The 14,285-nt window shown below is 35.2% G+C and overlaps 2 protein-coding genes across 2 annotated transcripts; one reads left to right on the top strand and one right to left on the bottom strand.

Annotated features, from left to right (window-relative positions):
- Positions 1–657: 657 nt before the first annotated feature.
- On the bottom strand, positions 658–4,548 carry LOC133334863 (ubiquitin carboxyl-terminal hydrolase 35). Its single transcript, XM_061543177.1, has 4 exons — positions 3,604–4,548; positions 3,198–3,544; positions 2,190–3,135; positions 658–1,224 (listed from the first exon to the last, which is right to left on the bottom strand). Exons 1-4 carry the CDS (start codon positions 4,546–4,548, stop codon positions 658–660), a joined length of 2,805 nt encoding a protein of 934 aa, XP_061399161.1.
- A 3,100-nt stretch (positions 4,549–7,648) lies between these two features.
- On the top strand, positions 7,649–10,177 carry LOC133334866 (transmembrane protein 18). The gene is made up of 4 exons (XM_061543181.1): positions 7,649–7,720; positions 7,792–7,909; positions 9,804–9,952; positions 10,049–10,177. The coding sequence occupies exons 1-4, from the start codon at positions 7,655–7,657 to the stop codon at positions 10,175–10,177; spliced, it is 462 nt and encodes a 153-aa protein (XP_061399165.1). The 5' UTR covers positions 7,649–7,654.
- The last annotated feature ends 4,108 nt before the right edge of the window (positions 10,178–14,285 follow it).

The raw sequence follows: 14,285 nt of genomic DNA, 5'->3' as shown, positions 1-14,285 counted from the left end.
TGAAATTGGTGGGTATAAATAGTAATTATTCTTTAAATTAAAAAAGGACTTTGGTTTTAATAATGAACTGTTTTTTTGTTTTCTTTTCATAACATTGAATGTGACTGAAGGGAGGATTCGGGGATGGTTGGTTGATTATAACTATGTGAAAGTAACTTTCTTCCTAAGAATATTATATATGTATATGTATATAGAAAATAAACAATATCGTACAAAAAATTTCAATTGTTTTTTTTTTTCGTTTTAATAATTAATTTTTTTTCATAATTTATAAAATTAAACTTATAAAGAAAAACAGTTGCAATTCTCAATATTTAGTTTTCGTTTGCTTTGCTTTTTTGTTTTGTTGTTTCATATATATTTAAAGTACAACTCACTCAAGTACTTTTCCTATAAAAAGAATAACATACTTAAAAAAAAAAATAAAGAAAAAAAATAATAAAACAATAACATAAGTAATATGAAAAAAGAAATTAATAGCAAAATATATAAATTTTCAAAGAGGCGTATTTTTTTCTTTTCTTTTAATTTTTTTGTTGTTGTTCATATACATACATATATAAACATTACAAAAAGGCAACAGAGAATAGAGCTAAAAGGACATTTAATAAGGAATCTTCATTTTTTCATTTCATTTTGCTGTCTTCTTTTTGCGCTTCAATACACAAACCTATTCATATTATTTAGCATACTGTTGCCACCACAACCACTGGCCGGCGGTGGTTGTTCATCATCATCATCGTCGAAACTGTCACGCCGCGAATTCTTCGAATTTTTATTTATTCCCTGTGCCGCCGCCGTCGCCATTGTGGCATTCGCTTTGAAGCGACGCATTTTCATCTCCTCGGCGAATGCATAATTATCATGGTTAACCATTTCCCTCAGATCTCTCGGCAATTCTTCTAGGGTCAGCGGTGAGGGTACATCCACTTTAATGACTTTTGTCGATGCTGAGGTTTCGGGTGTTTCATTCGATCGCGCTCCCATCTGATAGAACAATATATAGGGGGTATTGGGTGGTGTTAAATTGTGCAATTCTTCGGTTCGAGAGGGCGTTACAATGCTATCGTTGAATTTATACCATTTATTTGTAGCATCCGCTGCATAGGTGTAATAGTGTCCCGAGTCCATGCTGAAACCGGAATGCACAACCCCAGCATAGATGTCATAGTGTACGGTGGCGATTTCTTCAAGGGTTTGGGGGGAGCACACTTTAAGGGAGACCTGGAAGGAGAAGAGAAATCCAAAGATTATTGAAATGAAAATAATTAGAGATATGAAAAAATACGTCAATACTGGAAGTACCATTATATGGGTACCATAGTTTAATATTGAATTGAGAATTGCAAGTAATTTGGTTGATAAAAAATACTAACGTCCTAAAAAAATCTAGAAACTTTGGGGAAGGGGGAGTTGGGGGTAACTGTAATATCACAGAAAACATTCGGACCGAATCTCTGAACAAATGGCTGATTCTGATGCCGAATTCGTTCCGATTTCGTTACAAAAGTTGTATGGACATGGTCACCGAAATCGAAAAGAAATTCGAAAGGAATTCCAAAAAAATGTTAGTTTCCAACAGAGTTCGGTCCGAATTTCCGACAGAAACCAGTCGGAAGATTTCAGCTTGGAAAACACTACAGTAAACGCCAGCCCCTGGACCTTCTTCCATCTTCGATCCGTCTGTACAAAAATCCAGACCGTCCAGAGGATCCGAAAGGATAGGATGGGCCTTACCACGGTGTTATACATCCAGTGTATAGTCGATGGTTTTAGCCCCCTCAAATCATTTCCAATAGAATTGCACACTATGCATGCAAGAATTTTTTTAAGAGAGTGGTTTGTGGACTCGAGTTCTACATTGTTGAAGGCGCCTTCTTTATCTGGGAAGACGGCCAACGTATAGTTAGATTTTTGAATCAACTTTCTCCTATTTTCATTAATTTCTCTATCGAGTTGAGCTACATGATCGAAGTTGCAATGAAATGAATGAAAAGGAAAGCCAGAGAGATACAACATTCCCACCATTATGCGACGCGTTTCGCCGTTGGTTAATGTTTTTCTTTTTTTTTTAATTCATAGCGTGATGGTTATTGCCCTATCAGGACGATCGTACACGCTATAATCTAACCTGACCTATTCTAATTATATGACAAATTGATAGATTGCTCTTCGGCACTCTCACTCACCTTTTCATCGTGAAATACTTTATGCATCAATTTGGCACGCATATGATATTTTTGATCATATTTAAAATGTTTCAGTGTCAATATTAGATTCTTTGGCGCACTTATAACATTTATATAACGTTCAGCATCCGACAGCTTCTTACAGCGTTCACAAAAATACTGATTATCGCCATAGAGTTTTTCCGACGAACAATAGTATTCGATGAGGTCCTGTACCGAGTAATTGGAAGCACAATCATTTTTAACATCGGGAAATGACAACTGCAAATCACGAAAACTATCAATGTTACAACTCTTCCAGCCGCATGTTAAACATTTATAGGTGGTGGCCAGTTTGCCTGTGAATGTCTTTTCGATTGTCGAATATGTAGTAGTAGAGGAGGAGGAGGTTGCAGTTGTTACGGTTTTGGCTGCGGCGGCGACTGCTTGCGATAGATGTTTTGAAGATGAATGATTTAAAGTATTGTCTTTAGGTGTGGATGTTGATGATGTCGTTGTTGTTTTTTGTGTGCATTGGGAATTCATGTTGACGGTGGTTGAGTTTTGGATATTTATTGACTTTTGTTGTTCGCCAGCCTCTTTAAGTTCTTCGTCATCATCATCTAAATCCTCATCATCACCAATGCCACCATCAGCATCGCCATTGTCATTGGATTTACACAAAGCTGATGCTCCCCGTGCATCATCTGGTGAGATGTACCCCGTGTTTTTATTGGCCATCTTGAAAAAAGCCATTTCCTGTTCATGCAAGGTTTCCAAAAGGTAACCCAAAAACTCGGAACTGTCCTGTTGAAGTCCAGGTGAGAAACCAGGTGGCCTTGTGGCATTCAACACTTTGGAGGGTGTCAATTCTTGGCGGGTGGAATAGAGCATTAATGCTATTTGTTGTTGCATTTTAATTAGTAACGGCGATTTGGATTCGGATAAAAGGATTTCACGTGTAAATCTAAAAGAAAAAAAAACAAAATTTAGAAATCTATATAGTATAGAATTACTGGTTCAACTTACTCCTTGGTCATGGCCAATGCCTGTAGAACACTATTCATATAGCAGGTATTACCCAAATTAACCAAACCCACTTTGGCATTGCCTTGATTTGTGTAGTTGTCCACTCCCGTCGAATCAAAGGTTTTGTTGCCATAGGCATAGCTTAAATAGTTACTGGATGGTTGGAAATCTTTCAGGGCCATTTCAATGGATTCGTACTTATCATCGTAACGGTAAAATCGTACCATTAAAGCACTTGTTCTATCCACCAATTGTTTTAATATTGCTTTGGTGCTTTCGGCATATTCTTCGGAACTATTGGATTGCTGTTTCAGCATTGTAATGACACGGGCAAAGCGAGGTATTATCTGCAAAGAGAATAAATGTCATGAGGGGCTTTGAAATATATCCAAAAAGATAAACTCACCTTATGGAACACCTCAGGTGTTTGATCCGTAGACAACATATGGAATACAATGGGTGCCACCTTGGGCCGTAGCACGGGTACCATCAACGACGAAAACAAATGATCAATATTCTCCAAAGCTATCTGATCGACTAATGTGGTTTTGTGTTGCTTTTGCAGACCATTCAATATGGCCATTATCCAAATATTTAAATTTTGACAAAAATTACAAATACGCAACCATTCACAGAGCAATCCCACCGTTTTGCGTATACTCTGATCGGGTACATCGTCATCGAGCAACGTTTGTACAGCCTCAAATATCATGTCGGTGCTGAAGAGTTGAAATATCACGGCCAAAGCACATGATGGCTGTTCGCCGCCATCACTCATGGTTATCAGCTTGCTGACGAGTGGCAAGAAGGTGTGATAGTAGATCACCTTTTCATTGTTTTTGGCAAAAAATGCTCCCACCTTGGCAATGTCCTCCTTGAAACGTTTCAAATCCTCGGCCGATTGTCGTGGTATCTGCACCCGGGCCAATTTCAATATCAAATGACGGTAAATTTCCATCATTGTCTTGCTCAAATCGATTTCCTGCTGCTTCTTTTCGACCAATTCGATCAGCTGTAAAATTTGGACAATATCCGTGGTGGGTTGATGGGACACCATGGGTGCCGCATTACCGGCAGCACCACCTACATTGGCCGATGCCGAGGCATTGAGTTTTTTGGTTTTGGCAAAGGCGCCTGTGTTGCCGCTACAGCCGGGCAATTCGGCATTACTCGTTACACCCAAACCGGATGGGTTAAGGCCACCTCCCCCGCCGCCATCGCTGTTCGTGCCATTCGTATTCATCTTTTTCGATTTTGTTATTGTCCCGGTGGACTTGACACCGGTTCCATTCACTTGATTAGCATCCGCTGATGAGCCATTCGCTTCGGTGTTGTTTTGCTTAACAGCCATAACGGAAGAAGCAACGAAATGTGATGTCGTGTCCTGCCTGGTATTGTTGTCACAAAGCAGCCTTCTCTCTTCACAGCCTCACAATAGTTGATACGATGAGAATGCAAAACAAAACACGAAATCTTCCTCCTACTGCTGCAAAAACAACAACCACAACCGCGACGAGGTCGTCGTCAGTTCAGTCAGGTGTCCTTGATCTGGTGTTGGTGTTGCTTTGTTGCTGCTGCAATATTGTGTGGCAAGGTAGTCTGTCTAGCGTCAGCGACAGCAACGACGTCTGCTAAGCTCTGCTACGACGACGTTAGCGACGATGATGCGAGCGAGCGACCGACTGAACAATGAACTTTTTTGGTTGTCGCCAAAACAGAAACTGCTTTATTTTGATCGTTCACTTATTGTTGTTGTTATTGTTGCTGCTGCAAACAACACAATTTGATTTGCACAATTTCAATTTCTTTTCCTGTTTGTTGTGTTTTTTTTGTTTTCTTCGTTTTTTTTCTGCCTCAATTTTGTCACTGGAATTCGTCGTTTCGTTCTGTCTCTTCTTGTCTTGTTGTGTGTGAAATTTATGTATCGTATTTTTTACGCCTTTCTTTTTTCTTCTCACTATTTTTCTTGCGTTTTGATGTCTGCCAAACTTTTCACTTCGATGCTGCTGATTACGTTGCACTTTTTGTTTGAAAGGGATTGAGGATAATATCGTAACTATTTCCGATTCCTTATTTGTTTTTCAATCTGTTTTTGTTGTTGTTTGCTCCCGAAAATTAATTAACAATTACAATTCGTGTCGTTATTATTGGTTTGGTTGATTTGGTAACAGTGTGCTTGCTCTGAGAGTGAGTGAAGCAACTTTTCTGAAAGAAAAATGAAAAACGTTCCATCTGCCAAAAAAATGGGAGAAAGAAAAATCACAGATGACAAAAGGAACTCAAAGTGGAAAAGGGAAAAATTTACGAATGAGGTGTGATGGACACCGTTAAATGTGTATTCACGGCACAATAAATAGGTATTCTATTAAACGTGCGTTCAGATTTACGAAATAGTCGTTAAATAAATGTCAATTCCATTGCGTATACGTCAAATATAATCCACTAGATTTCTGAACGGGATTAACGTGATGTAGTGGATTATAAGTGGATTTATAAATCCTTTATTACTATAGACGACTGTGAACCCCTTCGAGCAAGCTCGTCGGGTATCTCGTTCCCTTCTATGTTGTTATGTCCTGTAAACCAATATAAATTAACTATCCGTCGTATATCATGCAGAGCGGAGTTGCAGTCTATCGGCATATATAGTCACCGGTCCCGTATTTTCGACATTTTTGACTATCTCGGCCGCTTTCGTGATTTCGGCCGGATTTCTGCTTGAAAACCGCTACAATGATTGTTAAGTTTATATGAGTTATATATTTTTAATTCCCTACAGTAAACGCCTGCACCAGTGACAGACCTCGCAGAGGTAAGGAGCTACTAGTCCAGGATTACCTACTAGGAAAATCTACTCTGATGTCATTAAAGTCTTTTTGAGAGGAAACATATGGTTTGTTCCAGTATTTTTTTAATAGTAAAGCTAGTAAAAGGGAAACTTTTCAAAATCGCTTTCAGAGTACAAGTAATTTAAAAAGTTTCTCAAGTAAAAAGTTTACAAAGAGAACGCCATTTTGTTTTGTGTTCTTTTGAATTTGGTTCAATGCTTTACTAGTTTTGTGGGTTGAAGAACGGTTTTCGAGTAAAAAGTTGCAAAAATTAGTAGATTCTTTTAGGTTCTGGAACGGTGCTATAGTCACTAATGGTGTGTATTTCTCCTCAAGAAATCACAACCTGACGTTATGTTGAGAATACTAGCGTGACCATAGTTCAGCGATTTCCAGACATCCGTTTCTCAGGCCACATCTAGCAACCTGGAATTTAATCAGAAAGTGTTCAGTGGTTGGAGATTCGAGATCGCATTTAAGACTGCCTTCTTAGCGCTCCGGTAGTCAGGATCGCTGTAATAAATTTAATTTTGTCAGATGTATCTTCTTGTTTATCACCTGCCACCATATAAGGCAACCATATGTAAGAATGGGGAGAACGACGGTCACATACAGCCAGTTTATGATCTCTGGTCTTAGTCCCCAGCTCTTTCCTATGGAGTTCTTGCAAGTGTAGAGTGCATCAGTCTTTTCTTCAGTCCTTAATCAGTCTTTAATTTGCGGTCAAGGACTGTACCAAGGTATTTTGCTTCTTCAGAAAGGGAAAGGGTCAGTCTTCCCAAAGGTGGCAAGCGGAAACTAGATCGCAATTCTGTCTTAGTGGGATTTACACCAAGACCCTTGACGTGTGCCCAGTTGGACAGAGTTGAAGAGCGCCCTCCATAATATATGAAAGGGTCATTAGAAATTTCCCACCAACTAGCAAGACTAGATCATCGATATAGGTTACAACCTTTATTTTAAGATTATCGAATTTCAGCAGTATCTTATTTATCACCAGAAACCACAGATGGGGAGATAGTACTCCTCCCTGTGGTGTGCCTCTGTTGACAGATTTCCTCATGGAACTCTCTCTCCTGAGGATGAGTTAATAATTCTGCTTTCCAGCATTCTATAAAACCAGCCCGTTAGAAGTGAGAGTATACCTGAGCTTACGAGAGCAGAATGAATGGCCTCTAGCTTCACATTGTTGAAAGCTCCAATACAATTTTGAATTAAAATCTTAGTTTTTATTTTAAAATTCGTGGTAACATTTTTTTCTTTTTGTAAACAAGTGTGAATGTGTGTATGTAAACAGAAACCAGCTGACAGCCATTTGAAATGATATCAAAGCCTGTGTAAATAACCTTAATTTATTTTCAGAATCTCGTAAATCCACAGCATATAAAGTGCGTATGTAAATGCGCTATTAATGCCCCTTTATATAAACATATCCATAACTCGTGAGAAATATCGACCAGTAATCGATAACTAAATGCCGATATTGCTATCAATTTGTTGTATCATCTCTAACCTCATATTCTTATCAGTTTTGTTTGTGTGGCTCCCGAGAACGGCATAAAACAATTCTTTGCTTTATATGGAAAAATTCAATAACAATTAATATTTTGATATTAAAACAACAACAACATGGCAATTGATCCAAATTTTATTGAAGTAAATGAAATCACCGACTATTGGACATTTTTACGGAGTGTAAGTAGAAATGAAACATTCAGAAGCCGTAACCCCCCAACCACACATTGTTTTTGTTTATCTCTTCACAGATAGATTGGATGGATCCATGGCTAATTGGTCTAATAGTCTTGCATATATTGACAACAACCACAACTCTACTGACTAGGAACAATACAAATTTCCAAATATTTTTATTTTTAATCTTGCGTAAGTTGGCTATAAAACATATTTTGTTTATTTTTTTGTTTGAAATTGCATTGAAAAGCGATTCTGAAATCACTAAAGATATTTGCATACTACACACATGTGCATGTGTAGTTGTTGGTTTGTTTGTTTATATGATACACCAATGTGGTGTGTGGTGAATGCAAACCAGCGACACTCAATCGGATCATCAGTCGCCCATAAAGGTTAGGGACCTTTTTGAAAGTCTATGCTAATGGTGGTTACCTTGAAATGTTTTCTGTTTTTAGATTCATTAACATATCTACAAATATATTTCGAAATTGCATTTTAGAATTAATTATGATTCTTAGAGGGAATTTGAGGAATAGAAAGAAACCCATGAAAACTGATGATGCTACAACCCCAAGATTTTACAGGATGATAACCAGTTATCTTCAATAATTTGAGACCGCAGACTATCCCTCGCTCCTATCCGATTGGAATAGAATAGAATGCTGGAAATTAGAATTATAAATTGGAGAGAGTTCCGTGAGGAAATATGTCAACAGAGGCACAACGAGGAGTATTATCTCCTCTACTATGGCTTCTGGTGATAAATGAAATATTGCTAAAATTCGACCACCTTAAAATAAAGGTTGTAGCCTATGCTGATGATGTAGTCTTGCTAGTCAGTGGGAAGTTTCTGCCGACTATTTCTGATGTCATGCAGGGTGCTCTTTTATCTCTGTCCAACTGGACACACGCCAATGGTCTCGACTAAAACCCCTTTAAGACAGAAATGGTACTCTTCACTGGAAAACGTAAGATTCCAAATTTCCACTTACCATTTTTGGCTGGAGATACCTTAGGCCTTTCCTTAGTAGCAAAATACCTTGGCACAATCCTTGACCATAAACTATAGTGGAAAAGAAATGTTGATGAAGACACTAAGAATGGACTAATAGCACTATAATCCTGCACGAACTCTATAGATAAGAGTTGGGGACTAAGACCAGAGATCATACAATGGTTGTATGTGACGATTGTACTCCCCATTCTTACATATGGATGCCTTCTATGGTGGTAGGGGTTAAACAAAAAGACACAAAATTAAATTCAGTACAGCGATCGGTTTCGATCCTGATTACCGCAGCGCTAAGAAGTACACCACAGGCAGTCTTGAATGCGATCTAGAAAAATTCTTCATTAGAGATGTTATAAGTCATCATAGTCCCGGGATCAAAGATTACAAATCCGTCCCCTCATCATCAAAACAAATTTTGGATGTACTCTGTTGCGATGTAAACAGTGAAAATTGGATATACAGCATAAGTAGAAACCTAAAGTGGTTGGGAAAGTGCAACCTTGGCACGTAATATATCCTCTGTCTGATCTCTATAGCCATCGATATTATTCCAAACTTACCTTCTTATATCTTTCTGTATTTCTTTCTTTCTGTAAGCTTTTCATCTCTCTTTATTTCCCCAATCGGACCTAACGGTCTCAGAGTGCTGCAGCCACATAAGTGACTGCACATCCCCTAACCTAACCTGTTACATTGATATTTGAGCCATATATTTTTTTAATTAAAATATTAATATATTTCCTTTTATGTCCATTTTATAACAACTAAATATATCTACTTAGATCACTCATTGTGAATTGATATAATAAATTAAATATCCCAAAATAATGAAGATAGTCAGTAACAATGTCACACCCGTTCCGTTGACATCATCCTTCTTCGTTACTGGGCAATTTTCTATAAAAAATCAAGTACTCCGTTGCAGATTAATTCAAAAAATAGTCTTCAGTGTCTGAGGAATTTTTTTCTATATACATTGTCTCAAGATATAAATATATTTTAACATTTTTTATTTAATTCACCAGATTTATATTTATCTAACCATTTATATATTTTCCCTCTTTTTTTTAGTATCTGCAGTTTATTTTTCGGAATCAATTAATGAATATGCAGCCATGAATTGGCATTCATTTTCAAAACAACAGTATTTTGATAGCAATGGACTGTTTATATCTACAGTATTCTCTATACCAATACTGTTAAATTGTATGCTATTGATTGTAAGTATATAAACGATACTGATAGTTCGTACAAAGTACATTTATTGGATAATAGATACAATAAATATATAATAATGATATTATTTTCCTTTATAGGGCGCCTGGCTATACAATTCAACACAAATGATGGCCAAATTAAAGGTGGCCCAGCTAAAGGACAAGGCGCGCAAAGAACGTCTGCAACAGCAAACATCACGTGAGGAAGATCACTTAAAACAACAATAATAAACCAAAAACAAAAAAGAGACAATAACCATTTACTTCATAACACTATTTTTTTTAAATACATACATATATACATCATGCATATATGTACTAAACGGTGCAACGACTACAAACAAAAAAACTTTATTTACTATGTTGGTCAATTTATCACAATCTCAATTTGTATAAAAACAGGTTTCGGAAAATTGAAACATATTATCTCGGAAAAAACATATAGTTTTGAATGCATTATTTAACTATAAGTTAGTAAGAATCAAGGACTATGGAAGTAAAAAAAAAACAAAAATCAAAATTACATATTAAAGTGTCTGACTAAATATTTTTAACAAATACAATACCAAACATAAGTGTTCTACTTAATTACAAATTTATTCTCTGTAAAAGACTCGAGATATTGTGATGTTTTTTTAATTCAGATTTTCATATTTTTTTGTGGGTGCAGAACTTTTTCTTGCTGTAAAAGTAAAACTAATTGTATGATCGATCCTGTGTTTATTTTTTGTACATTTATTTCTTTTTTATTTTCAAATTAAATATATAAATACAATAATTATTATATATAAATATTAATGTATGCCATAGCCATAGTAAAAGCTTTATATGTATAGATTTGTAGTGTATAAAAAAAGAATAACAATAAATAAAATAACACTTGTTGAAAACACTATCTATAAGGGGAGTCGTTTAATTTTAAGTTCATGAATTTCTGAAAAGAATCGGAAAGTCAGATTGCCTTTCGCAAATGCTCATATCTATTGGAATCCGACTCAGACATGATTCCCTAGTAAGGAATCCCAGGCAAGTGGCTCCTTACCTATGGCCGGTCTGTCGATATTTTCAAACGGGTCGAAGATGGAGGAAGCTGCTGATGCTGGTGTTTTCCTGCAAGGAACTAGCAATCTACAACTCATATAAAGTTAACGATCTTAGCGTTTTTCAGGCAGAAATCCTAGCAATCAGGAAAGCGGATGAGATAGACTTATTGTCGATACCATATACAGTGGTGGTCACAGAATTAAAACATTTACTGTGGTAAAAATTTTTTGTTCAGCCCTCGATTCGTTTGAAGTATTTTTGAAATTTTTTTAATTCAGAACACTTCGATATACTGCACTTAAGAGATTTAGTGTGAAAATGGAAATTATTGCATGCAATTTTTCCATAAATAACGGTTTTTATGAAAATACATCGACTTTGAAGTGGCCATATAATTAAATCATTGTGTGATTTTTTACTTTACTTCATTTTTTGAAAATATTTTTAAAAAAGCTCTTTAATTTAGTTAAATTATGTAAACTAAGCACCGATAAAATCATTTACTGATAAAAATTTTTGAAAAAATTTGTAAAATCTATCTAAATTGCCAAAAATTTGTACAGTACACCTTACATTCAGAAAATAACCCTTATTATAGAAAATAAAGGTCCGAATGCACCAGAAATTGCTAGAATTAGTAGAAAACAATAAATAATTCTCAAAATAAATAAATATTTCAAATAAAAACTGAAAAAATGGGAATTAACCTAAAAGAACGACTCAATTTCGATAGCCTTTATTGAAGAAAGCCGGAACATTTTTGCAGTATGTGAGGAAATATCAATTGATATTGGCATTTATTATATCAAATCGATTGTTCGAGTAGTACAGAATATATTTTATCAAAAAATATATCAGTCACAACAGAAAGAACAGAGATCAACGCCTATTTTGACGTGTAAAAGTTTATGCCACACATCAGCATATTTGATGCTCTACACAAGACTTGAAATATTTGTCAAATTGTAAATTTTTTCTTTCTTTTAGGCTAAAATAAATTAAATGGACATTATTCAATTCAAAAAATATTATTTTAGAAAAATATTGTCATGTTCAATAGATTTTAAGGGTCAAGAGATAACCATCAAATATGCTGCTGTGTACCAGAAACGTTTTCACGTCAACATAGGTGTTGATCTCTGTTCTTTCTGTTGTGACTGATATATTTTTTGATAAAATATATTCTGTACTACTCGAACAATCGATTTGATATAATAAATGCCAATATCAATCTATATTTCCTCACATACTGCAAAAATTTTCCGGGCTTCTTCAATAAAGGCTATCGAATTTGAGTCGTTCTTTTAGGTTAATTCCCATTTTTTCAGTTTTTATTTGAAATATTTATTTATTCTGAGAATTATTTATAGTTTTCTACTAATTCTAGACATTTTCTGGTGCATTCGGAACTTTATTTTCTATAATAAGGGTTATTTTCTGAACGTAAGGTGTACTGTACAATTTTTTTTGGCGATTTTGATAGATTTTACAGATTTTTTCAAAAAAATTTATCAGTAAATGATTTTATCGGTGCTTAGTTTACATAATTTAACTAAATTAAAGAGCTTTTTTAAAAATATTTTCAAAAAATGAAGTAAAGTAAAAAATCACACAATGTTTTAATTATATGGCCACTTCAAAGTCGATGTATGTTCATAAAAACCGTTATTTATGGAAAAATTGCATGCAATTATTTTCCATTTTCACACTAAATCTCTTAAGAGCAGTATATCGAAGTGTTCTGAATTAAAAAAATTTCAAAAATACTTCCAAAGGGCTATAAAAAATGTTTACCACAGTAAATGTTTTAATTCTGTGACCACCACTGTATATGTCGATAGCCAGGCGGCCATTAAGACACTTAAGTCGTGTACTATTAACTCAAAAGCGTTCACAGTCGTTCAATCTTCCGATTGAGGGATCTGTACAACCTACTATTGGCTACTTTATTGACAAAATCCGATGTATGTATGATTTCAAAGACTTATTGTTGATTCCATAGGACCAGCGACTATATATGTTGATAGTCAGGCGGCCCTTAAGGCACTTAATTACACGAATTATGAACTCAAAAGCAGTTTGTGACCTGATAGTTAAATTATGTTGGGTTCCAGGACACAGAAGGGAATGAGATAGCCGATAAGCTTGGTCGAGGGGGTTTGACAGTCGTCCAATCTACCGATTGAGGAATCTGTCCAACCTCCTATTGGCTATTTTTTTTTTAAATCCGTATGAGCTACGGGAGATGATCAACGGAACCTGGATGTAGGATTTAAAAACCATCTTATTTAGTATTCACAGTTACCCAATGAATAGTATTGGGCTTCCCATTAACCGCAACCTGTGGACGCGTCCGTTAGCATTCAGTTTCAGTTGAAATTAATATTATGGTAAATAAAATAACCCAGTTGTTCAATAAATAGCAATTGTCTACTTATGTATAGTTATATAACTAGTTACTATGTTATCTAGTTACTTTATAACCAAAAATGGAACACAAAATATACTATTGACTTCATTTGTTGATTGAAAACGTTTTCTAATTCTGTAGTTACTGGTAATGCGAAAAGTAATGAATCGAAAAAAAGCAAAACAGAAAAAATAATTGTCATTTTCTTCAGACTTTATAATTTTTTGAATTGTGAAAGCAAATGTTTAATAAAAATGTGTTTTATACAAAAATATAAGCAATCAATATTCACGATGTTGAAGATGAAGTGCCATATAAATAAAAATTTCAAGAATCTCAAATTCATATGTTGAATCTAAGGTAAGTTCTGGTTTTGCGACACAATAAATACATACGCAATTTTTTTCAACAAAATTATTCTACAGATTTTCAATAGATGTCAATTCAGAAGCATCCAACAGATTGGGGGAACAAATAAAAGTTTGAAATACATAGGTAAATATTCTCCAAAAGCTTCTTCTTAAGAGACCAATACCTTTAGTTTTATTTTGTAATTTTCTATTTCAGATGCTTCAATATTTCGTAGAGGACAGATTCGAAAAACAGTCGAGAGACAAAAGAAATCGCAAAATGGCGGTGTGAAAAATCAGATATGATTATGCTCAAAACATAACAACATAATAATGATGAAATAAATAAAAAATATGTATTCAAAATAACTTTTATATTTTCAATTTTCCAAACTGTTATAATAGCTACTTTGCTATATATTTGTAACTAGGAATAATACTTAAGAATAGTATCTACCCAAATGACTGGTTACTGGTAAGGCAGGCAGGGGACAATTGACTTCCCCAATGACATACCTATGTTAAATTCACC

The sequence above is a fragment of the Musca vetustissima genome, unplaced genomic scaffold, assembly GCF_032173495.1.
Source record: "Musca vetustissima isolate MV318-11 ecotype Yass unplaced genomic scaffold, APGP_CSIRO_Mvet_v1 utg23012, whole genome shotgun sequence".
Taxonomy (NCBI): domain Eukaryota; kingdom Metazoa; phylum Arthropoda; class Insecta; order Diptera; family Muscidae; genus Musca; species Musca vetustissima.
The sequence above is the reverse complement of the archived record's forward strand: the minus strand, read 5'-3'. Positions and strand labels throughout refer to the sequence as shown.